General features: G+C 36.2%; 1 protein-coding gene across 4 annotated transcripts; it reads right to left on the bottom strand.

Annotated features, from left to right (window-relative positions):
* Positions 1–630: 630 nt before the first annotated feature.
* Positions 631–20,706, bottom strand: fybb (FYN binding protein b). Of its 4 annotated transcripts, none has more exons than XM_038283680.1 (19): positions 20,553–20,706; positions 13,591–14,587; positions 11,289–11,418; positions 11,142–11,185; positions 10,833–10,855; positions 8,930–8,979; positions 8,478–8,598; positions 8,211–8,367; positions 6,220–6,337; positions 5,679–5,698; positions 5,491–5,563; positions 5,242–5,328; positions 4,730–4,770; positions 4,252–4,333; positions 4,030–4,129; positions 3,788–3,950; positions 1,916–1,946; positions 1,796–1,830; positions 631–1,698 (listed from the first exon to the last, which is right to left on the bottom strand). In XM_038283680.1, exons 1-19 carry the CDS (start codon positions 20,553–20,555, stop codon positions 1,676–1,678), a joined length of 2,298 nt encoding a protein of 765 aa, XP_038139608.1. In that variant the 5' UTR covers positions 20,556–20,706; the 3' UTR covers positions 631–1,675. The 4 variants fall into 4 exon arrangements, with proteins under 4 accessions (XP_038139608.1, XP_038139609.1, XP_038139610.1 ...); XM_038283681.1 differs by having other exon boundaries at positions 5,679–5,695; XM_038283682.1 differs by lacking the exon at positions 5,242–5,328.
* Between the last annotated feature and the right edge of the window lie 3,738 nt (positions 20,707–24,444).

Genomic DNA, 24,444 nt, shown 5'->3' with positions numbered 1-24,444 from the left:
TATATAACCTCTATAACCTTTTTGCTGCTGTAATGCATGAATTTCCCCATATAGGGATTTTCTATTCTATTCTATTCTCTTCTATTCTATTCTATTCTATTCTATTCTATTCTATTCTATTCTATTCTATTCTATTCTATTCTATTCTATCTTGATATGTTGATTATCCTTGTCTATGGTGCCAGTCAGCATATGGGATACATATAGACATAAGAACATATATAAATATATACACCTGTCAGTTAGTTTGTCTTCTTCATGTCTGAGGCAGAAGGCAATTACAGAATGATGCTACAACCGCTAAGTTTGACAGTTGGTTTAGTGTGATTAGCTGTTTTCTTTTCATTTCTTTTTACAGCTCGAAAATAAATTATTAAGAGCTTAATTTCAATATGAAATTGCTGCTGAAAATTAAGCACTGTATATTTTTGACTGTAAACCTATCAGTGTAACTACTGTTTTTCCATTGGTTCATACGTCCATAATCAAATTTAAGATCCATGTAAATTTACATCTAGAGTTTGCACACCTGCCTTAGTAATAAGATCCACTTGGGTCTATGTTTTATGGGATTGTGTTCATTTGCTCCAGTGACAGATAAAGTGAAAGAAAATAATGCAAACAACTGTGGACAAATAGAGACAAATTCTGCTTTATTTTGAACATGTTAGTACAAGCCTGCAAGGATATTAACTTTGCACTTAATGTTTCACATTATTCTGAGAGTAAATGTGTAAGTTAGCAGTTGTTTGTGCAAGAAGAGTAGATAACAATACATAACAGCAACACATGTTTTCCTACTCATAAGAAGAATTAGAAACATTTGGACATGCTGATGAAGGCTGTAGTTACCTGTGTTTGCCACTGGATGATACTGAGGTTCCTTTAAGGACAAGATAATGCCTCCATTCCTAATATTTCCAGATGTTATAAGCATACACAGGTGTGACAGAGGCCTAGGTTTTATTTTATTTGGATAACCAAAAGTGCTACTCATTTCAACATGTCTGTGTCTTCATAATAGCACTTTAGATGTACTTTAGATTTTTACTTTAGATGTAAAAATATGAAAACGAACAATGCATTTCATCATTTGGACAGGACATCGAAAGCTATCTGGCACCTAAATTTACTGAGCAAATGAATTTCTGTTTAGGATTAAGTAGAAAAAAAATGTACAAATAATATATCTCAGATATATCAGATAAAGCAAGAAATGCTTAATATTTAATTAGTTAATAATTAATATACTGTTTCTGTTTCTACAGTGCAGCAAAACTATGAAAATGAACTTTAAAATTCAGTGCTGTAGAGTTTTGAACGTCAACCAAAGGAGAAAACATTAAAAAAAGGAAACAATAAAATACTGACGATCTAACTGATGTTTTGCACTTCACCTCTCTTCTGCTTTTCTTTTTGTTTTATTTTCCATGATCCAAACGTGCAAAAAAACAATTGATTGTTCAAATGACTTCTTGCTTCTACTTCTTCCTGTATCTGGATCTCATATGATTATTGTCTTCAACACATATAATATAAATTAGAACAGGAGGACTAAATGTGATTTTGCTGCAATTTATACAGTATCTCCCAAAGTACCACCAAGGAACATAATAAATAACCAATAATAACAAGTGAACAGTCTCGGAGTATTCATGCCACTGCGGAACTTTTCTCAGTCATTGTCATAGATGCAGTCTAAAACAAAGAGAGAAAGAAGATATATATATTTCAAAATAATTAATTACCTGAATAGAAAATGTCTTATACATCCAATAGAATTGATTTGACAAACCATCTCCGCCAATGTCGTCATAGATTTCGCCATCACTGTAGGTCAAACAAATTGATTAGTGCTTGTAGTTTAAGTCAAATGTCTTATTCTTAGGGATATGTGAATATGTTCGGTACTTACTCGACCACATGGCTGGTTGAAACATAACCAACTGTAAAATGGAGATTTTTGAGTTTAGACACAGGCTGTACAACTGTAATCAAAGGAGGCTATTAAGTAACACAATTGAAGAAAAGACCAAGAGATATTTTACCATCTGACCCAGAGTTTCACAATTAGAGAAGAGGAAACCGCTATGGCTCAACATGTAGTGCTTTTATTTTTATTTTTTATCTTATTTACTTTTATTTTTATTTATTTTAGTTATTTTATCTTTTTGTGCAGCACTTTGGAAACCTTGTGTTTATTGAAATCGTGCTATATAAATAAAGTGGATTGGATGTAATGATCTTGGCACTGATGACTGGCTTAATGATTCATTCCATTCACATGTCTTGCTCCACCCAGTTTCTCATCGCTGTTCATCTTATCCAACTGCTTCTACCTCTATTTCACCTGCCTTCTTCCAGTCATCAGTGCCAGATTATTCGAGCCTTCAATGAGCGTTCTCTAGTGTAGCTGTTGTTGTTCTGATTGCCTGATCCTGACCAGTTCTGTCCTCGGACCTTTAAGCCTGCCTGTTCCTGTTTCGGATTTGTTTGCCTGACCTGTCTTCGGACTCCTGCCAGTTTCTGCCTGTGAACTGAACCTGGATCTGCCTCCTGACCTCAACTTGGATTTCCCTTCGGTACCTCTTCGGATCTCTGATCTTCTGGTCTGGACTCCTGTTAACCTCTTCGTCAGCGGATTGGGCATCTCCTTCTGGATACTCCTACTTTCCTTTGTCTGCTTGGGTCTGTTCGTGAGTCAGTTCAGCAGTCTTCAGGGTTTTGCTCCTGGAACTCTCTTGGCTGGGTTCGCCATGTGCTTTTGTTAGCCATCCGGCTGGATTCTACTCCTTCTTCTAGGTAATAGCTGAACTCTAAAACCAGGTTCGGGACTCACACTCTCATAATCGCCCTCTGTCAGATTTACATGGTCACCTGAGTTTTCCCTCTGCAGAGATTCCGGCCTTTGACACCTTGACCTTGTTGCTGAGTTGCTGATCTGACTTAAGTTAATAAACACTTTAGTGAATTACGCTAATCTGTCTGCTTCGATATCTGAGTCCTCAGTTCTGAGCCTTGACACAACATTTCATTACAACACCATTGCCTCTGCTCACAGTGATGCCAGTTTTAAATCCCCACATACAGAGTGTTCACCATAAATAAAGCAGCTGATATAAAAAGCAACATTTTTATGTAATCTAAAATTTGAAGTTAGTCTTATGAACAGTCTGGATGCCTTCTGAAAAAATGTTTTTATGGTTTGATGAGTCACAAGATAGCCACAAGAAGTGGGTTTGGAGGAAACAAAGTGATCATGTCAAACCTAACAAAACCACAGTTACTGTGAAGCAAGTTGGTTGCAGAAAAACGCTGAAGGGACATTTTACTGCCAGTCGTACGGGTGTGCTGCAAAATGGTAATGAAATATTAGAAATAGAAGACTTTACGAAGTTTTTTAACCTTTTTCTGGAATCAACGGATGGGTGAAACATGTTTTCTGTCTGCACCTGCGCAATTCTTTAAAAATTTTTAATAATGTTTATTTTCTTTTTATTTCAATATTTGGTTTTATATTGTTTTGAGCTGCTAAAAATCTTGTTGTACCCTTAAAGAACAATGACAAATCAAGACTTTGATTCTGATCAAATTTGCAGCTCTAAACAGCCAATGACATGGAGAGAAAAAAAAATTCAATATGTCATCACAAATTTATGCAACTCATTCTTCCATTTAAAATGTCATTGAGACTGTATGTTGCACATCATTCCACCCTGAAAAAGGAAAAAAATTCCCTATACTGATAGGCATAATTAGTGTATGCAAACTTTCAGGAGATACTCACACTTTCCCTCCTCGTTCCGACAGATTAGTTTGTCACCCTGAGCTTTGACGATGACGTCCAGTTCCTCCCCTGCTTTCACTGGCAGGTCTTTCCCAGACCACTTCTTGACGTTGAGTGTCGAGGTGATCGTCACCTGGCTCAGTACCTTTATCTCCCCTTCGTACTGAAGCAGAATCAAAACAGCATTGTAAGCTTTAACATCACACAGCATATACCATGTGACTGTCAAAAGAACAACTGACTTTAAACTTTTTCCTGAACTCCTTCTCCTCCTTTTCAAACTTTTTCTGCTTCTTTGGGTCCATGTCTTCAGCTTTGTTTTTGCCTTTCATGACAGGGAGGCTTGACAGATAAAATGGTATAAAGAGGAGGATAAATCACAAGTGGCTGGAAATTAACACCAAAATCTAATTTGCTGCAAAAATATTTAAACATTTTTTGTCATTAAACTGATGCAGCTTTACCTGCTGATGGGAGGAGGAGGGGGTGCATTTGGAGAGTCGACATCATCGTAAATCTCCTCGTCGATCGGTGCTCCAGGTCGATCTGTGTGGCATGCGTAAATCAGAGAATAAGTATGCGTTTTTAAGTTTAAATTATATTTAATGAAGGAAAAGTGAAACTTATGAAGGAGTAGATAGAGCATATATTCAGTACTTTAGATCAGCAGAGACTTTTCCTGTTACTAAAAATAGGTCTACCTAGAAAGTTAATATCTGGAGGCGATCAGCTGGTTTCCCTTAGATACAAAACTTTCAACCTATCTGTCTGTATAATCTGATTGAATTGTCTCTGTTCAGTGCTTTAAGATATCCTGTGTTGTGGTCTGTGCTATATAAATAAACTCAAAAGAATAATTACCTTATAATAGCCAAGATAGATTGAATAAAATGTAACATTGATCAAACACTGTAATATGTGACTGTTAAATATCAAAAATACCTGAATTTCCAGGTGCAGCAAACTGGTCAGGTACAGGCAGTCTGGCTCCACAGAAATCATATAGTTAAAATATCATCAGCAAATTATAACATATTATAGTTACATAGCTTATATTTGTTGTTAAGTAGCCAAAATAAAGCCCCATGCAAATACATTACATGTTAATAAGTATTCATGTTAAAGCTGTTAATGCCTCAGTATGCCATGCTGTAATCAGTCACATGCAAATCATTCATAATGATTAATACATTCACAGATGATGAAACATGCACACCTAAACATCTATTTTAGATCCAAGCAGTTAGAACTGCAGCAATCAAACTGAGTTCAAATAGTTCGGTTTCATGCTGATCAAAGTGAAGTGGTTGATTTAGTGCTGATCTGAGAAGGCTTGGTAAAATTAAAAGTCCTTTTAAGGGAGATTTTAGGCCACAAGATATGGCTGAATTATTAGAAATTAAGAACAGCTGACAGGAGGTCTGTGATCAGTCTTACTAAGGAGCGTATTTTACACTTTAGAGCTGGGAGAACGTCTGTTTCGGTCAAAGATCCGCAGGAAGCTGCGGTTCCTCGCGGGTGAGGGCTGGTTTTCAAAGGAACTGCAAAGTCACCCAAGAACAGAAATATTGGACTTTGTTTGGGGGGGGGGTTACTTCTTTAATTTCCCCATGTGTCGCATTTTCTGTTGAGTTCTTGCTGTTTAGGTTTATGAAAGAGATTCAAAGATGTACATTTTCTTAAATTCTTTAATGAAATCCCACCTGACTTCCAGATGTGGATCAACTACATCATCATATATTTCACCATCTTCACCTGGTGGGGGAGGTAGGACAACTACCAGAACAGGATAACAAATTACCACAAAGCATTTTAGTAGTGATGCAACCTTGAATTAGATGCAGAATGAGTAATTTGATTTAATAAAATATTGAAAAAAAAGGGGTTTTACCTGCAGGTCCTTTGGCACTGCTGCAGAAAGAGAAACATGTTAGATATAAACATGAAATTCGTATTCAGTTCACTTTATTCTTAAAAAATCTAGCATTTTAAAAGCAGCAAAGTGCCTCGTTAAATAGTTTTGTGAAAAGAAGAGTTTAATTATTAACCAACTGTGAAAAATAACCAGTGTAAGCAGCTTCAAAATAACTTTTTTTTTTTTTATATTTGTATGAGTGGAATCATGAACTTCCTGTCACTATTCATTTGGTGACAAATGTACTGTTTTCTTGAAATACATAAATAATAGTAATAAATAAACATATAGTAATGAATAACCATATTCGAAAATCAAATATTGCATTTTTCGGCTATTAACCATAACAGTCTTTATCTAAAAAGCTAAAAATGAATTAAACTGAATAAATGTTCTGTCATGGTCCTGTTTTCCCAATGAAGAGACAGTCTTAAGGGCCGTCGCCTCACGTGTACTTATTACAGCCACTTCTATGTGCAAACAAATTAAGAAAGGTTCAACAGCAGTTCTTTTTTACCCAGTGTCTGGCGATACGTCGATGTCATCATAAATTTCAGGTTCAAATTCTGGCTGAGCAGGCCGGTTCTTTAAGGAGTTAAAGTCAATTTCCACTGAGGTTGTTTTGACATAGCCAACTGCATAAAAAGAGTAAAAAACGGATTATTGATTTTAAGTACAGGTTCTGATTGACATGCAAACAGATTAAATTATTATATATGGAAGGGAAAATATTATCATGATCTAAAGCCTAGATAAGTAGTCTGAAAATGTACTTCTATGACGCAGATATACTCATAGTAGACCACCTCTCTAAACCAAGGCTTGGGTACTATGGAGGTTGACGAGTTAGGGTAATGAGCTTAAAAAAGGAGCAAGCATTTAACTGTATCTGCTGTTTGATTATTCAGTATTTCACTATTTTGACTTTCCTACTGATAGTAGTATCAAAGTAACCTTTTAGGGATATGGGGGATATACTACCGGTATACATATGGAGGAGTGTTGGCCTAGCTGTTAGAGAAAGTTAGAGCAAGGTTGCAAGTAACCGGTTCGATCCCCACAGTCTCACCTCTGATTCTTTGAGCAAAACCTTTAACCCCTGATTGCTCCCCGGGCGCCACACAATGGCAGCCTCCTGCTCCCCACGGGGAAGGGTTAAAATGCAGAAAATTAATTTCCACATTGTGGGACAATAAAGGGATTTACATTTACATTTTATATATGCTGACTTATGCTAACACCAACAGTGGAGTTGGTGTAAAAAAAAGACAAAAAAAAAACAAAAACAACAAAAAGACCATTTGTGTTCATAAGCTGTTATATTGAGAGTCTGCCACCTCTGGCTATCACAGGGAAGTGCAGCCTAGTGTTTAGGGCATTCTGCTTCTTGGGCGCTTCACAATGGCACCCCACTGCTCCCTAAGGATATGCGTTAGATGCAGTGAGTTAATTTTGTTGCTCTGTACTTGTGACTGTGTAATTACAATAAAAAAGCTAAAAAAAAAAAAAAAACAAAGAGAAAAAAAACTTCATTCTCTTTTACTTTGTTTGCTAAACTGGTTTATTGTCCATGAAAATGTCTAGTGTGAAACAGATGCACCATTGCCCATCAAACTGCAGGAGAGATACACACTGGTTCTCTAGGTTGCCTTGTCCAACCCACATCTGATTACTTCATAACTGTTTTGATCCATTTTTCCCCAAACTGTTCCCAGGGACACCGTTAGCTGTGAAAGATATCTAAACAGTTAACACATCTCTATCAGAGCAGACCAGGTCAACCAAAACATAATTTGGTGTTTTTTCTGTCTGTTCTCATCCTGCAAGGAATAATAATCAAAGTTCTATTTTGAAAATTCTCACCAATTTTATTCATTAACTGAATCTATTCAGGTGCATAATTTATTTACAGTTGATTTACAGAATTTTTGCTGATGGTTTCCTCAAACTAATGCTAAACAACTACAAAAAAAGAGGGAGCTTGCTCATTAGAGTAACAATGTTTGTAGAATTGATGCAGGATTACTACCAGGAGTTTAGCTTTATCCATCTTCAATTTTAGTTAAAAACATTTTATTACAACTGGTCATTTGTGACAGATGCACTACAGACTGAGTGAGCTTGTTACAGAGTGCTTATAAATGGTGGGTCTTTTGGATAAACCTTGTTCCTTCTTCCTCCTCTTTCTCTGGAACAAGTTGGTAAATATATGCAATATATATTTACCTGAGCAGGTTTAGAGCAATACATTGTACTATACATCACTGTGAGTCAAGCAAAAACTATAAATTGTTATAAATAATAAATAGCATATTATATCTTAAATCGGACGTATTGGAAATGTTGCAGTTTCTTTTAGTTTCTTTATGCTCATATCTTTGTTAAAATGTTTTGATATATTTTCCATCCTAAGACATGTTGATGTATATTTATCTGTTCAGACTAAATATAAAAACTCAGTTAATACAAACAGACTTCGTTTAAGACCATACGTTTTTAAAAACATACATGATCCATCTGCTGACCGTGCCAACCACTTCCCCTCCGGGTTCCCCCCAACACGGATGATATCCAGTTGGTCTCCCTGCTTCACAGCCAGATCCATTTTGCTGCCTTTGCAATCTGTGATAGCTTTTCCTTTCTGAATGACCTCCATGGAATCTATCTGAGAAACACAGACATGAATAAGGATCCAGTTAGCAAATCCCTTTTTAGTTTTTTGTGTGAAAATATCTTCCTTTCGAACTCAGAACAGATTCAGCTGTGTTCAAATACTTTAAACTTCTTCTTGGCTTCTTGTTCTTTCTTTTCACGCTCCTTCTGTTCCTTCTTTGCCGCCTCCAGTCGCTTTTTCTCCTCTTTATCGTCGTTCTTTTTCTCTTGGTTTGCCTCTTCCCTGTAGAAGATAGACAACAAATGTGATGAAGTAGGTAAATAAAGTGAAACAAGTGAAGAAAACTCTACCTTAAATCTTTAAATTAAACTTATATAAAGACTAATTGTTTCCTGAACTGTTGCAGAACCAGCAGAGAGTACTAACAGGGCCACATCCCACTTTCTATTAGAAATGTGTAATACATTTTTTAAAAGGCTGAAATAACTAACTGAATGGAAACAGCAATGTTAAATGTAAACAATGAAATTACATTTTGCTAAACAAATATAAAGTAGCTTAAACAAAACAACCAACTATTAAGATATTTAGTTCTCTGGATTAATTTCCTCACCATCGATCATCCAGATCTTCATACATTTCTTCATCGTCATCAAGTTCCTCCTGAACGGAAGACATGAACACATTTATTTTAAAAATGTTTATTATTAACGGTATAAATATAATAATGGTAATAAAGGTAAAGATATAATGGTATATATCTTTTCTGGGTGGATCACCTAAATAAGTGGTCCTCCTAGTTGTCAATCTTTCTGTGATATGTATACATAAGGCTGTCCTACGTGAGTCTGACATAGTGGAAAAATTGCCATTCTTCTTTTGGAAAGTAAGATTGTCAACAGCAACTTTTAAACAGAGCGTGCATGAGCAGAATTGGGCTTGCGCATGCTGTCGCACGTGTTTAATAGGAGTTCCCTCTTTGCAGCGGGTACAGCGTTATGCATTTGCCTTTTTTTTTCTTTAAAGTGAAGATGGCAGGTCTTTTAAAAAAAATTATGAAAATCCTTCATGGTTTAAAGAAAATCATTTTTAGATACTTTATTTTTTTGGTTTTACTAAGTTTACTGTTCCAAAAATAAAAAAAAATGATAATAATTAAAAGTTGTCTGTTAGTCAGAGCACTTGTCTTTACACCTTGGGGTTGCAGATATAAATATGAATTTGTGAACAGGGCAATGAAATGTGCAGAGGGATTATTTTTAGTCACACTGAAATGTGTGCTGGTCTGTAAAGTACTCTCAGTGCCATCTATTAGCATGGTGAGTTTCCGATTAATCAAATATTGTCCTCACTTTTATATCATTCTTATTCATTTTAGATTTACATCAACTCAGCTTTTTTTTTTTTTTTACTCAAATCTCATTGGAATTCAGTGAAGTATGCATTTTTCCTCACTAAAACCATCAAGTAGATGCTATTTTTACACATATCCAACACATCACCCACAAGTAATCTAGTGATAACATTTCCAAAGCTTTAATTCATAAATTGTGAAACAAACAATTTCTTTGTATATCTATCAACTTAGCTTAAATTGTATAGTTACCAGTATGGGCCTTAACATCTTTGCATGTGTATCTTAATTAATTAGAATATCCAGGAAAACTTCTAATTTCAGTGGTTTCAGCAATTGAAATATTCCTAAGCATAAAAAGTTTAGAAATTTTCCAGTAGAAAGTCATTAACACTCCTAAAAAAGGAAGCAAGCCAGATGCAAAAGAAGAGTTCTGCATCCCACGGCGCTAATGTGCTTCAAGATGTATCAGCAACATTTTGTACAACTGGAACATCCCTTGTGTGACCGCACTAATCTCCACCAGGGATATCATACATTAGTTATAACTAGAATGGACAGTTATAATTTTATGAAAGTTATCATTTTCATTTAAATGTCAGTGCAGCCTTCTACCAGGCTCCCAGACCACTTTCCTCTGCTAACAAACCTTTAAGAAGATACAGCTTTTTTTTTTGCAAATGTATCTTACCTAAACCCCATAGAGATCAATGGAGTATTGTCGAGGAAGGTAGAGGCAGCATTTCTATCAAAACAGGCTACCTGAATGGATTACTTGAATGCAGCTCTTAAAGCAACCTGAGGCTCCTCAACAGCTCATGGTGATAACCTTTAGCTCCATATCATGCAGCATGGATGTAGTAATTCATATAAAAGCCCCATCAAAGTATTGAGTACATGAACTGGATAATATATGGATAAACGTTTTGGTCAGCTGATTCTTCTGTGTTTAAAATCTTTTATTCATTGGTTTTAATTTACTGAGAGAATTTTTAGATTATTATCAGCTTTATCTTCTAATCAACAGCTTTAACATTTTCAAACAGATCTAAATATGGCGAATCCATTCAAAATGAGTCCTAATATTCAAACCGGATTACTAAAATAAATATATATTTGATTATATTTCAATAGTAAATTTTAAGCAAATAGAATAACATACCTTTGCCCTCTGACTCGGATGGCCTGTAAAGCAGAAAAAAAGATGGAAAGAAAATGAAAATCTAGTTTTACCATGAAAATGAGTCATGAATGACTATCAAAAATTCTGCTGCAACGCCTGATTATTGTGTTTTCTCAGCATATAAATTAAATGGAAGTAAATGGGATGGATATCACATGCAAATGACCAACAAAATGACTTGTAGGGTTCAGCAGCGCATGCTTGTTTCACTTTTACTCTCACATTTAATATCTTGGCACTTATAACCCTTCAAATGGTATTAAATGTATACGCCATCAATATACTTACTGAACACAGGAGGAGGAGGAGGAGGGGTATCATCTGACTGGTTCCTTGAGAGAATAGTTGGGATTTAGCTGCTTTTAACTTTACGTGTACCCAGATCATATAAAGTGTATCTTAATCACCAATACATTTGGTCTTTTCAGGACTTACGTGGTTACATGTCTTGCAGGTAGAACTGGCGGTAACGTTGGTGGTGCTTGACTCTGTGGTACATTCTGTGTCTGGTTGCTAAGGTTAGGTGCCAAAGGAGCTGGGACAGTGGATTTCTTAAAAGCAGCACCTTACATTACAAAAATATAAAAAAAACACAGCTCTCAAAATCGGCTCTTAGTGGCACTAAATGCTACCTGTGCTAATATTTTAACTTTTTAGAACTATCTCATTCAATTGAATTTGGAAAACTTTTGCATCCAAAGAGAACTGATTAGGAAAATTGGCATTTTCTTAAAGATAACGAAAAAAAAAAAACTAATGTACAGGAATCTGCAAATACACAACAACATGTCTGAATTCAGGGATTTGTCATAAGAAAAACAGTATATTATCAAACAAAAGGTAAGAAATAAAGAATTAACCTACATTTGAGAAGCAGTTTTCAGAATCTTTAATGGGAGTTTTAAGCATATCGACATTTTTTTTTAAATACGTTTTTTTGTTTTTTTTGCTGTATAATTTCAGCTATTTCATTTAAGCATCTGCTGGAGAAAGCTACTTCACACAATGATGCAGCCACCACCACGTTTCATCATGTGTCTGTTTTCTGCTACACCTCCTGTTTTGCATTTAGTCCTAAAAATACGCCGCCTTCTACAGGGATTTGCTGTGTTCCTACATGGCCTGTGGCAAACTGCAAACATGGCTTAGTGGGTTTTGTTTAGTGATGGATTTTTGTAGGACTATATATTAGTCAAACCATGACAGAAGCTGCAAGAGTAGTAAATATGTTGACTACTTTTAAGGATAATGCTTAATATCAGCCAAATATTAAGATGAGAGGAAAGTGTTGTAACAGATATTATAGGTATATAATTTCCTTCTAGAGCCCCAGTTTTTTTTAGCGAACTTTCTTTTTCTCCATTTTTTTTTTAAAACCATAGCTCAGTGTTTCTGGTAATATTTGTCAGAAATTGATCCAAATGGGGTTTGCAGCCAAAAACAGAGTTTGGCTCGAAACAATCATTTTTGCCGGAACTTACTTCCTCATGTGGTGAAACCAGTTCAGCTGTCAAAAGGGGGGGCAGAAAGGAGAAACTGGATGGGGAACTCAGCTGAGGCAAATAGAGGAACCAAGCGTGTTTGTTAATGTTCTGCCTGTCATTTGAAGCATTTTAACACAGCAGCATTTATGAAGCATAAGCAGGGTTCTGACGAACTGAAAAGTTTGATAAGAGATAAAAGGAGGTAAAAGATTACTATAATAAGACAATTTGTCTAAAAGCAATGATGCTCAAAAAGTTTTAACTTTATTCTGTTACACATTAACTAAAGATTTCACTAAAACCACACAAATGTGTGAAGCAAGTCCTGTTCACACTTTGAACAGCCTTTCACAGTACAGCCTTATTCTACACTTGATATACAGGAAATGTCCTACAAGGCATGCAAACATTAAACTTAAACAAAAAAATGACCAGTTAAACTTTAACAGGTTCCAATTATTAGAAAACTTAATCCCCAAATCTTTCGCTAAGGGAAATATAGAGGAATCCTTGTCTGTGAGGCTTCCAGTTAGGTTTTAACTTGTTGATTTAGAAATCATCAACCTTTGAAGGTTTAGTTATGCAATTAAAGCTGTTCTAACAAAACATGACGTATTCGTTCTCCTTTGAAAAATGGAAAAAGAGTGCTTGAATATCAATCTGCATTTCATGATATTCAAAATCCTTGTGAGTGTTATATTTATAAGTCCCATTTTGTTGTTTTCTATAAGGGGTCGGGGTGGCAGTTGTGGGTGTCTAGTTGTTGCATTTATGAACGTATAGCTTTTGATAAATGGCTGCAATTTTCAGCACTCTTGCTTTACAGCAGGACAGGCCTATGTTTGAAGCCTGGCCTGGGGGCTTTTTGAAGTTTGCATATGCTATGCTGTGTATGTTAAGGGTCTTTTCAGGAAATCTGGTTTCCTCTCACTGCCCAAAAATATCTATGTAAAGTTAATGCATATCTTGATATTGCTTTAGGTAGTAGAATATTCAACAGATAGTTTGTATGATGCTTCCCTAGTGTTTATCAGTTTAGCAAGGCTAAGTTTATGAAATTGAAAAGGAAGCATTCAACGTTTCCTTTGCACCCAGATGTAATATTAAGAAAAATGCAAACCACTGTGCACAATGCAAACCATAGGAACTGAGGTAAGGGGACTCTAATTTACTTCCTGATCTCAGGGGTACAAAGCAGTAGTTTTATTAATAGTATTTTTGTGTCAAAGAAATCACTTCCGTATTGAACTTACCTTCTGTAGGGGCCTCTGCGGTTCTTTTGAAGCTCTGTAGGTCTACTTTGGGAGGCCGATTAGGTTTTGCCGGAGGGGGACCCAAAGCTAAACTGTTGGGGAGAGGGTTGCGCTTTAGGCCTGGAGGAATGTCACCGTTAATACCATCAGCCTTGGCAGGATCTTTGGACGGCTTCTTCAGGCTTGGCTTTTTGTTGGCTGGAGGTTTAGGAGGAAAAGCAGAGTTCATGGCAGAGACAGGTGGTTTGTTGGCCCCACCACTCTCTGACTGCTCAGATGGGTCCTTTTCCTTGTTGAACAAATTTTGAGCATTCTTGAAGTTATTGGTGGGCTTAGGAGTAATCTTTGCTTGTGGTGGAAACTTGCTTGCAGTGTCTGTCTTTGTTTCTGGCTGATATTCATTCTGTAGCTTCATTTTTAGAACGTTGCTGGAAGGCTTTTGAAGTGAGTTAGGTATTTTGAGAGGCATTGGGCTGGTGTTTGTTGCAGCACCACCTCCGCTGTCTTCTTTGACCCAGCTTGGTTTTGAGTTAAGTGCACCAGGCGGCTTTGGAAACACAGGTTTGGTTTCAGGCACAGTGGAGTTCAATGGAGGTTTATTAAAAGGCGGTTTATGCAAAGGTACTTTAGCTTCAGCAGCTTGGGAAAAAGGTGGTTTCAAGGGTGTTTGTACTTTATTAAAAACTGGTGGTTTGGTGATGGTGGTATCATCTATGGAGTTGGCAAATTTTCCTGCCAACGCTTTAGTTTTGCTTGGTTCATGTGCATCTGAGTCACTTTTAGTGAATTGTGTGCTTTTCAGAAAAGGTGGCTTTGAGGGAGAGTTTATTGCACCCCCTGACAGGCTCTCCAAAACAGGTTTCTTTTGCATTGCTGGGCCAGAGGAGAGCACGGGTTGCAGGGGTGCTTTTGGACGTCCCACTGGAGTGGAGTCATCAACGCTTGCTCCACTTGCCTGAAAGCGGGCCATGATGGCCTTTACATCAGACTTGTTTGTCTTGAAAAAAAAAATAAAAAATTTAAATTAAAGAGTTATATTTGAAACATTTAGTGCTTTTCATATTCCCACCTCTTGAAACAATAAAAAATCTGTTGCTTTATAAAGATAAATTATTTTAAATATTAGTGATCAAACAATAAACCTACAGCAGACCCACCAATCTGTGACCTGGAACCATTCATTTTTAAAAATAAAATCTTTGGTCAGCATTTAATTTTAAGCAAAACCAGCAGCCATTAGAAATTACATAGTAAGCATAATTCGACAGTGTGTAGTAAGAAATACTGTTTACACACATGGAAGAAGGTAGCCTGGACAAATAAGAGCATAATGTAAGCTTTCAATCAAAATAATCTAAAGAAAAGGAACAACACACCATTTCTGCTGTGAAACTAGGGGGTATAATGGCAGTATAATGTTTGGATGTATTTCTAGTGCAAAGAAAACGGAGAAAAGATGTAGAAAGAAAATTTGTCCGAGTTGCATGAGAAGATAGATGATTGACGTGGGAAACTAGAGGAAGAAGACCCATTTGGAGGCAATAAAAGACAAGCCAGAGCTACAATTGAAATGTTAATCTCAAATAATAGCCATGTGTATAAAAAGCCTAGTTTAACTTTTTACCCCAACATTGTTAATCATCTGTGATAAGGCTTAAAAGTAGAAGTTCACACCTACTTTTAACAAGCTACAGCTATTTTCTAAACAGGAACTGTTGTCAAAGACAAACCTCCAAAATTTTGAAGTTGAATTTGCAGCCAAAGGTGGTTCTGCAAACAGGGCAAGGCAGTTAAGGGCTTTAGTAGCAAATCAAAGATAAAAACTATATATATAAAAAAAAACTGAATCAATACAGTGGAATGAAGCAGGTATATGGGATTACACTATAACTTGCTGCTCTGATTAATTAGAAATCAATATGGCTAGGGAGCACCACAATGAGAGCATTTTAACTATCCTGGAACCAATTAAAAACATGAATAACCTTCAGGGCACAACAGTTAAGAAAATGCTTGACCTTAAAGGCATAGATAATAAAAGCCAGACTAAACTACAGAGGCATTCTTACATGGTACACTTTCCAGATTTCCATCCACTTTATGACCATACACTACAATAGATGAGTAAAAGTTTAGCTTTGCTTTAACATCAACTGACAAAGACAGAAACCAAAACTGCTAGTCAAAAAAAAGGGAATAACATGATGTACAGACTGAGAAATAAAAGTTTAAAAAGGAACAGAAAGTTGCAAAACTAAAAAAAGACACCCTAATTCCTGCAAAGAAAAAATACACTGTGCTTTTTATCTTGTTAGCTGACCCACCAGTCAGTTTTTTTTTTCTTTTATGTTCTTAGGTCAGTTGCACCAAGTTTACAGAAACCCATATGAGGCTCATGTCAGTTTATACCAGGGTTGTAAACATGTGGCTTAAATATGTTAAAAGGTGAGAAGTGAGAGGAGGACACTGAAGCCAGCTCTTTTTCATTTAACAACTTTTAATACTTTTAGTGACATTAACAGTCTTTCAGTACAATTCCTGCAGATGAAATTGCAAGTCTGACCATTTCAGCAATCATTATAAATTGAGAGGTTCTGAATCAACTTTTGCAAAAATAAAAAAGTTAAAGCTTTCCCTACAGGTTTTTGCTTTGGAGTCTTTCAGCCTTATGTTAGGATTCGGGTCAGCGTGAGGGGTCTTCCCTTTAGAAGATCTTCAGAGGAGAGCTCTGACAGGCTGACGCACCGGCAGCTGATTTCGGATGATTGACTGGTGGACCTTAAAGAAGCTGAGGAACAGTCGCTCATCGCTCGATGGTCCCACTTGTTGGAAAAAGACGAGCTGTCAAATCCAAGCCGAGAACTGCGTCTGGAGATTAAAGCCGTTTCTGCCAAGACCGATCATCTCCGCCTGCCGCTCTCCATCAATCTCCACCATTCCCCCCTCGGACACGCTCCCGGATCCAAGCCCTTCCCTCTACGCAGCCGCCTTCCAACAAACAAACCCGAGCTGAATCCGCCTGGCCACCCAGAGGAGCCTAAATTAACAGTTTGAATAAACTTAAATAAACGTTCACAGAACAGATAACTCAGGTCTCGTGTGAACTTGCATGTGGGTCAAGAGACTAAAATCCAACATGACACCTTAATGCTGGAACTATGAAATTTTCAGCAGTGAAGCAAATAAAGATTAAAAGATTCAAAATAAGGGGAGGATGTATTTAAAAGGACTGTTAAATATGCAAGAAGCAAATGAATGAAACCATATTTCTATACCAACAATCAACTAAACATATGGTTTTGTTTTTATGTAATTCTGAACTTGACACTGCCAAGCGAAGGTCTTTGTACCCCCACAACATTTTTCAGGTCATAACCACAAGCATTTCAATTGGATTTCATGAAAAAGAGCAACACAAACTAGAGTGAAACTGTGAAAATAAATAAGTGTGTGTGTTGTTTTTTTTTTTTTTATCTCTTACAACTAAATATTCAGCATGACCTAGAGTGCAGCATTTCAGTGGGTGTTAATTATTCTGCAAAGCACTGTGCAGAATAACACTAACTGCTGGCCGGCTGGTCTTGGCCAATAAACGTTAATGTCTGTACTTGTCAAACCACAGTTTGCACCAGCTTCCTGGCCTGCCTTTGTCAAAAACACAGACAGTTCAAAACTATTGCAAAGGCTTTTGTTTTTCAGTTTTAGTTCACAAGAAGACGTGGATAGAGCTATTCTAAGTTTTAGTCAAACCTTGCAGGATAATGAATGTAAGTGCAACACTTAAAATTGTGTTTTTCTTAATTTGTGCAGTAACTAAGAGCATGAAAAAACTGGCTATTATACTTTTTTGTGGTAAACATTGAGGCCTGACAGTTTGTCACCTAAACATCCATTAGAGTGTAAACAGAAAGTAGTGTACCACTGCCCAAAATGCCGCATTGTAACTAAGACTACATACTGTACACGCTGGAGTTTTCAAATTCCCAAAGGCTGAACAAGCAGCAACAGCCGCTCCTATTTTAATGAGGCCCGTTCGAATGGAGACAAGAGTTACCTACCCAGGAGGTAGAGATAAGAGCCTGTGGACACAGGATTGCTTTTAATCTAACTGACGCGCAAAAAAAAACACGGAAAGCTACAGGGTGCACAATGTCAAGGCAAATGGGAATTAAAAGCAGTGTGAAGCTCGCCTGGAATATTGTGTTAGATTTACATCTAAAATATAGCATGGATATTAATGCTGGTGAATTTTATCTACCAGAAACCCCTTTTTGAAAGAAAATGTAATGTTTTAACTAGAGGAAATTTTAGTTTTTGATATTCTTATCCTGGAAGACACTCCTAATTTTTTTTAGTTTGAAAGCCAAAATTATCACAATAAAGATAATAAAATCACCATTGATTTGTAATACTTGGAATGATTAACTCAAGAGTCATTAGATTGTTTTACCAACATGTCTCCATACACCTCATCTATGATGTGTGTTGGAATATTGAGCAATCAAATATATTAAAATTGCTTTGTAGACTGCTAGTCACATTGTTGACAGTAAATCCCATTTGATCTCACTCAGGTTATGACTCTGGTTTGGTGCTGGGGTATTAGGCAGACATGATTATCCAAACGGTTTCAAGCCATCTGCTCTGTTAATGGTTTGCTACATGGCATGAGGTTGTTGCCCGTATGAAGGAAGCTAAGGCTTTAAAAGCTACATATTCAAAACCTCTAAAACTTTCCACCATACACTTCCTCCTAAAGGCTTTTTAATGAGATGCCACAGAAAGTGCTGGAGTGACAGAAAGTTTCTCAAGCTGTATATAGCAAAAAAGCAACAGAAAACTTCCGCTCCCCCACTTGTTTCTGTGCACTGCCAATCAAATCGTTGACAGAAATCCTTTAACTTCATCACTTGCTTTAAAAAAATGAATCTTTTTTGTGGCTGTTTCTGGATTGCTAAAATATGGATACTCAAAAAGGAAATTAAAGAAGCACGCACATTATTCTTATAAATATAAGAATGTTTCAAGCAACAGTCAGAAATGTACAATTGACATGTTGGTTAATAAACTGAGCAGCTATCGGAGCAGCTAACCTGACTAATAACTTTAATTAATTAATAAAACCTTTCTTCTATACTAAATCCACAAATATGAAATTAAATAATATTTCAAGTACTTGAAAACTCGTAAAAAGTTTCTATACTTTTGCTCATGTTTAAGAATAAAGATCTAAATAATATTATCCCCAGCATTTATCATTATCAATGACGATAAAACCACCAGTGCCTGTGCATACATTATTAGATTGAGAGTTACTTCTTCTGTCTGTTTCTGCCAGTTAGATATCTCAGCCCTAGCTTATTGAAATGCCTTCACAACAGGCATAACATTTGGTTTCATACAAAATAGGGGGATGGGGAAAAGAGGAAAGATTTTATCTTATTACTTCTGTTTCTTCACCACAGAGATCTATAAATTACTTAATGTATTCTGTGCTAAACTGTTGCACATTTTGCTTCCCCAAAAATTGTGAAAGCTTCAGTTGCAATTTTGTAAAAAACTTGGGTGTTTTGTGACATCCTGGAAACCCCTCTGAAAATGGAGCGACAACCAACAATAAGAAAAAAGAACTTGGAGGTTATAGTCTGCGTCATCTGATTGGTTATAGAACTAAATGTCTGTTTTGGAGTGTTTTAGTATGGTTTAGGTTTGTTGATATGGGCAGTATGGCTTTCTACCCATAGCACCAATCTATCAGAGATAAACTCTATAAATAAAACAGTTACCTGTCATTACACCCTAATGTGCGTTCAATTGTTTTTTATTGTCGTTTTCTGACATCCTTTCAACGCGGTTAGAGAATTGTAGGAGAATTTTGCAAGATTTGCTTTTTTCTCTTCCTTTTGCTTTGGCAGAGATTCGTTTATATGGTAAGAGGACCAATGTACATTCAAGCTAGATTAAATTCAAAAACAATTATTAATGCAAAAAATAAAAAAAATTCTCCCTCATTGGGTTTTTGCTCAAAAAGTTTTTGTAGATGTTTGATAACTATGGACAGAAAGGATCTTCCGAAGCGGATCTGTAAAGGTTTTTTTTTTTGGTGAACTATGTTGTTGTTAAACCTTCTTCAGAAGGGAATCCTCACTCTTCCATGATGTTCTTCTGTTTATACAAACCCTTCTTTGTAAAATAATCTCTAGAGGAAGGACGAAACAGAGCCAACCTTCTTTATTAGCTTGTTGATATTTTTTAAGTCAGTTGCTCTAATACTATGATGACAGAAGAGATCACACTCTCTAAATATAATATTTATTTCTCATTAAAACCATCACATACTTCCTTATCACACCTTGACTATTCTTATTTTCTATTTTAAACATTTTTTCTATTAAGCGTTTTGTGAAATGTATTACTTTATAAATTAAATCAAAAAGGATCTGTACATTTTTCCAGATAACTCTTTGGATGACCAACGTATATATTGGGTGAGGAGGCTGGTTAAATGCTTCATACAGCATGTTGTACTTCATACAGGATCTGACACAATAACAATGCAGAAAATATATTTTAAGGAACAACTAAGAACTCCATCACTTCTATAAACTGAGAACACTTTGGACTTTCACTTAGGTTGAACATGTGGTGTTTCTTTAGACAGTTAAACCTAAGAACAAAGCATTGACTAACTGAAAACCCCAAACCTGTAGCTATAACTAATTGTTTTTTTCATTTTACAATCCAAAAAATAAAATATTAGCCTAAACCAGGATGATCTGATGATAATGATAGTATTAAATATTAAAACTCTTTCCACTGTAGTCATATTTATGGTAACTGAATTTTAACTAATGGCAGACTAATGTCCATCCTGACTAAAGACGCCTTATTATAACATGCAGAAATTCACCAGAGGGTGAGAAAAAAAGTTATGCTTGATCAGTGATGAATTATTTACTTACCATCCTTCCAGCAATAGTCCTGCACAGGTTAGCTCAGTTGAATTTATTGGACAGGAATGTTTGTTCAGTGTTCCTCTGCGAAGGCTCTGCTGCTGTCAAAGAGAAACAAAGGCACCGACGTGGGGAGAGACACTGAGCAAAAAACTCAGAGGAACCAACTGTGAGACAGTTTTTTTTTTTTGCTGTGGGTGGACGCAAACTCTAGTCGTGACATAAGCATTTGTCTACAACTGACTACTTCCTCTCTAAGTAGTACATTTGTGCTTTGTGAAAATGTGAGTGTCACAGAGTCTCTGTTATCTTTGGGTTTTCATCTCATGGATTTGCCTATCTGTGGCAAACACCCTGCAGTTTCACCTCTGTGCTTTGTAACTGATGTTCAGTCAGTCAACGATAGGTAAATAACCAAACAAAACAAAAATAGATCTTAGTAAAATTCAAAACAAAGGTAAACAATAACACAGTATCCCAGGTATCCCCTTATAATACTGCAAATAGGATTCAACACTTTGTTAAGAATGAATCAATCATATTGTGAACGAAAAAGTAAGGTTTGAGATTAAAGGGTTACTTGCTCCTAAATCAACCATTTTTGTAATAAACTATATAAATAGATATGTTATAGTGCTGTCTTTTTCTAATAGAACTGACCATAGCAGCTCTACCCTTTTCTCTGCTGACTCACTCCTCCTACACATATTCTTTCGCTTTGGGACTGACAATAATTTAGGTTATTGTCTTATAATGGATAAAATATGATATCCTCATTATAAAAGTTTATACATTTTGTTTTTTTTAATTAAGAGTATTTGGTTCTGCTATTTATGGACTGTTCCAATGAACAGTTGACTTTCACATCTCTCCTTCTTTCTATATCTCTGCTTCTGTCTCCTTGAACCCCAGACGGCCTCTGCATATGGCCGCTCACACTGAGCCTGGTTCAACTGGAGGTTTCTTCCTGTTAAAAGGGAGTTTTTCCTCTCCACTGTCGTTACAAGCATGCTTGATGTGAGGGATTTTCTTTGAGTCAATGATTCGATGCAATCAGCTGTTTTTTTCCCCAGATAGAAAACTTTGAATCAGTATGACTATATGATCTGGTTGAATTGTGAAGTAACTTGAGATGACATGTGTTGCAAATTGGCGCTATATAAATACAATTAATTTAATTGAATTGTATGTCAGGGGAGAGAGCAGCTATGCCAGCGGCTCAAACCAGTACAGTTCTGGGCTGCCGATCTGTTCCACTCTAGTCAAGATAGTAGAAAGAAATCTGATTAATTCATTGCAAACACCATCTTCTGGGGTACATTCATCCCTTCACGATCAAATCCCTTCCTACTTGTTATTCCTACCTTATTTCCTACTAAGTTTTAGCATAAACAATAATGTTTAGAGAATGCTTGAAAAGGTTGTGGAAAAAATATGGTGTCTCACTAAGTGTAATTGTTTTCTCCAAAGCACCTAATAAATTTTAATTACTAATTAAAGACAAAAGAATAACAAGACACTCCTTTGAGTTACCTTATTTGTCGCCCACCTGTTTAATTGAAATTGTATTTTAGAACAGACAAACTATTTGAAAGTAAAACTATGGATAGCATTTTTTTTTGGTGATTTCATGTGTTTTTTGGATCGAAGCCAGGTTTCCCTCACAAAAGACTTGCTATCTATCATGGCCAAACCTGTTTACTAAAAGAGATTAATAGAGGATGTAATTTAATGATAGAAAACTGCTATTTTGAGGGATTGTAATGTCCTTTTTGTGAAGCAAAACTTCTCATCTTTTAGCCACCAGGGGGCGTTTTCCCTGTCAGGTAACTGTCAGGTTTAGCCTCCCTAAAGCCACTGGCAACACTTTCCAAAGTTGGACAGTCTTTCTTTGTGTTTTTGAATGTGATAGCAGACAACTTGGATGATCAGATGATCTGTCTTGGATTTATTTATAAAGAAAAGAGCACAAAATAAATCCTACATCAGACCAAAAATATGTTATTTTATGAGGAGAGCAGCACACCCCTCAACAGTTGTTAGTGTTTTGCAGAAATTACTATTTCTATCACATATGAGCTTTAAATGCTATTGAGCCACAGGTTTTTTTAATAGTTACAAATTAATATCAAATAATTAATTTTTTGAAAAGCCTACATGAAAACCAATATATTCCAACAATAAACTTGATTGTGTGAGTAATCTAGCTGGTTGCACTCAGATGCAATAAATAAGGTGAACAGACCAGACGAAAACTGCAAAGTAACTTTGGAAACATTGAAAAGACTTTTAAGAATGTATGTTAGTTCTGCACACAACTCCTTTTCACACTTTGCTGTAACAGTTTAAGTTTTAGGTTCATTTTTCTTATTCAGAACAGATGTTTGTCCTTACAAGTGTCAGTATTTCTTTATTTTAGCTCAGAAATAGTTATAGAAGGTTTTTAATGCTGGCTTAAGCCATCTGCCACTTTTCCCTTACAGTGCTCGAGGTCTTTAATCCACTTCATTCTCATTTATCCAGACTATGGGAGTGAAAATGCACAGAATAAAATTTACTTCAGAGACAGCTCGCGCTTACTTTCTGTTTTACTCAGAGTCATCACTTCTTCTTCTGCATTTTGTTTAGTGCTTCACTTTTTCAAGGTTTTTTTTTAGATGTATGGTCTCTATAAGTAAAATCTGAATGTTAAACTTATATTTCTGTTTTATTTTCATGGTTCCTATCTGACTGGGCTCTATAACTCAGCTTCCATCCCGTCATTTTTTACTTCCTGTTTAAAAGTTGCCCTACGTGTTTAAAGATTAATGAATGAAACATACATTGGCCAACTTTAATTTCCCTTCTACTTTATCTGCCTTTTTCTGCTGCTGTTTCTTCCTAACATTTGGATTGAAGCAACACTTTTCATCTGATCTGCAACACTAGATGAACACGGGGGGAGGGGCGTAGTTGGATGGTGGATGGGGCGCGAATGAAGAGACGGGGCTGCTGCCTATGGATGATATGTTTACATGATGAAGGAGGAACTAATTTATTGTAAATATCCTGCTAAACATTCACTTGCATTTAGCTGATGTTAACCATCTAAGCAAAGGGCTATGCTGTTTTCCTGTTGTCTGGTCTAGTTTGTAATGGTAAATTTTTAGCTCTGTGAGCTTAGTTTAAATAGCATAGTTTTTTGGCCATTGTATAATTTACAGACACACAATAGGCTCATTAAAAGCTTGGTTAATCCTGGTTTAATTCTTCTTTAAAAATAAGAATTTAACCAAACAAAATAATATTAAAACATTCTCCAGCATCATTTATATATGATTCCCCTCCAACCTTGAGAAGGATTAACTAAGTAGTTGCAGCCAGCCAGCTTATTTTACTCAACAGGTTAATAAAATATCGTTTACTTTAACTGTTCAGGTAACAAACCTTTTCTTGAAAAAGTGGGTCACGGTATTTGAGACTTTTCTTTCTATCTCCTCTTTTTCCTTTCTTTCTTTACCTTTTTGAAAACCGGCCTTTTGGGCGCTGCTTTTTTCAGCCATGGAAGTTTTTTTCTATACTGCTGCTTATTTATACATTTTCTTGCCCCTATTCAATATTCCTGCTTGGACAGAGTGTTGTCTTGACCACAATCATCCTCCAAAGGGTCTTTTTCTGTCTTAATGACCTGCAAAGACTCATCTTTTTTTTTTTCACCTTTACCTCCAGTTGACCCTTCACACCTTGTTCAATAGGCCAGTGGTCTTTCAGACCAGCATACCCATAGTCAATACGCATGCACAAGACATCAGATTTGCATTTACCCCTTTAGTTTTGTACGAAAAATGTGCAAAAAGACTTTAAACTACCCCAACGGGGTGTGTATTGTGTATCCTGTGTTGTCATGTACAAAAAAAACTAA

The sequence above is a fragment of the Cyprinodon tularosa genome, unplaced genomic scaffold, assembly GCF_016077235.1.
Source record: "Cyprinodon tularosa strain WSP-4 unplaced genomic scaffold, ASM1607723v1 ctg196, whole genome shotgun sequence".
NCBI classification, from domain to species: Eukaryota; Metazoa; Chordata; class Actinopteri; order Cyprinodontiformes; family Cyprinodontidae; genus Cyprinodon; species Cyprinodon tularosa.
The sequence above is the reverse complement of the archived record's forward strand: the minus strand, read 5'-3'. Positions and strand labels throughout refer to the sequence as shown.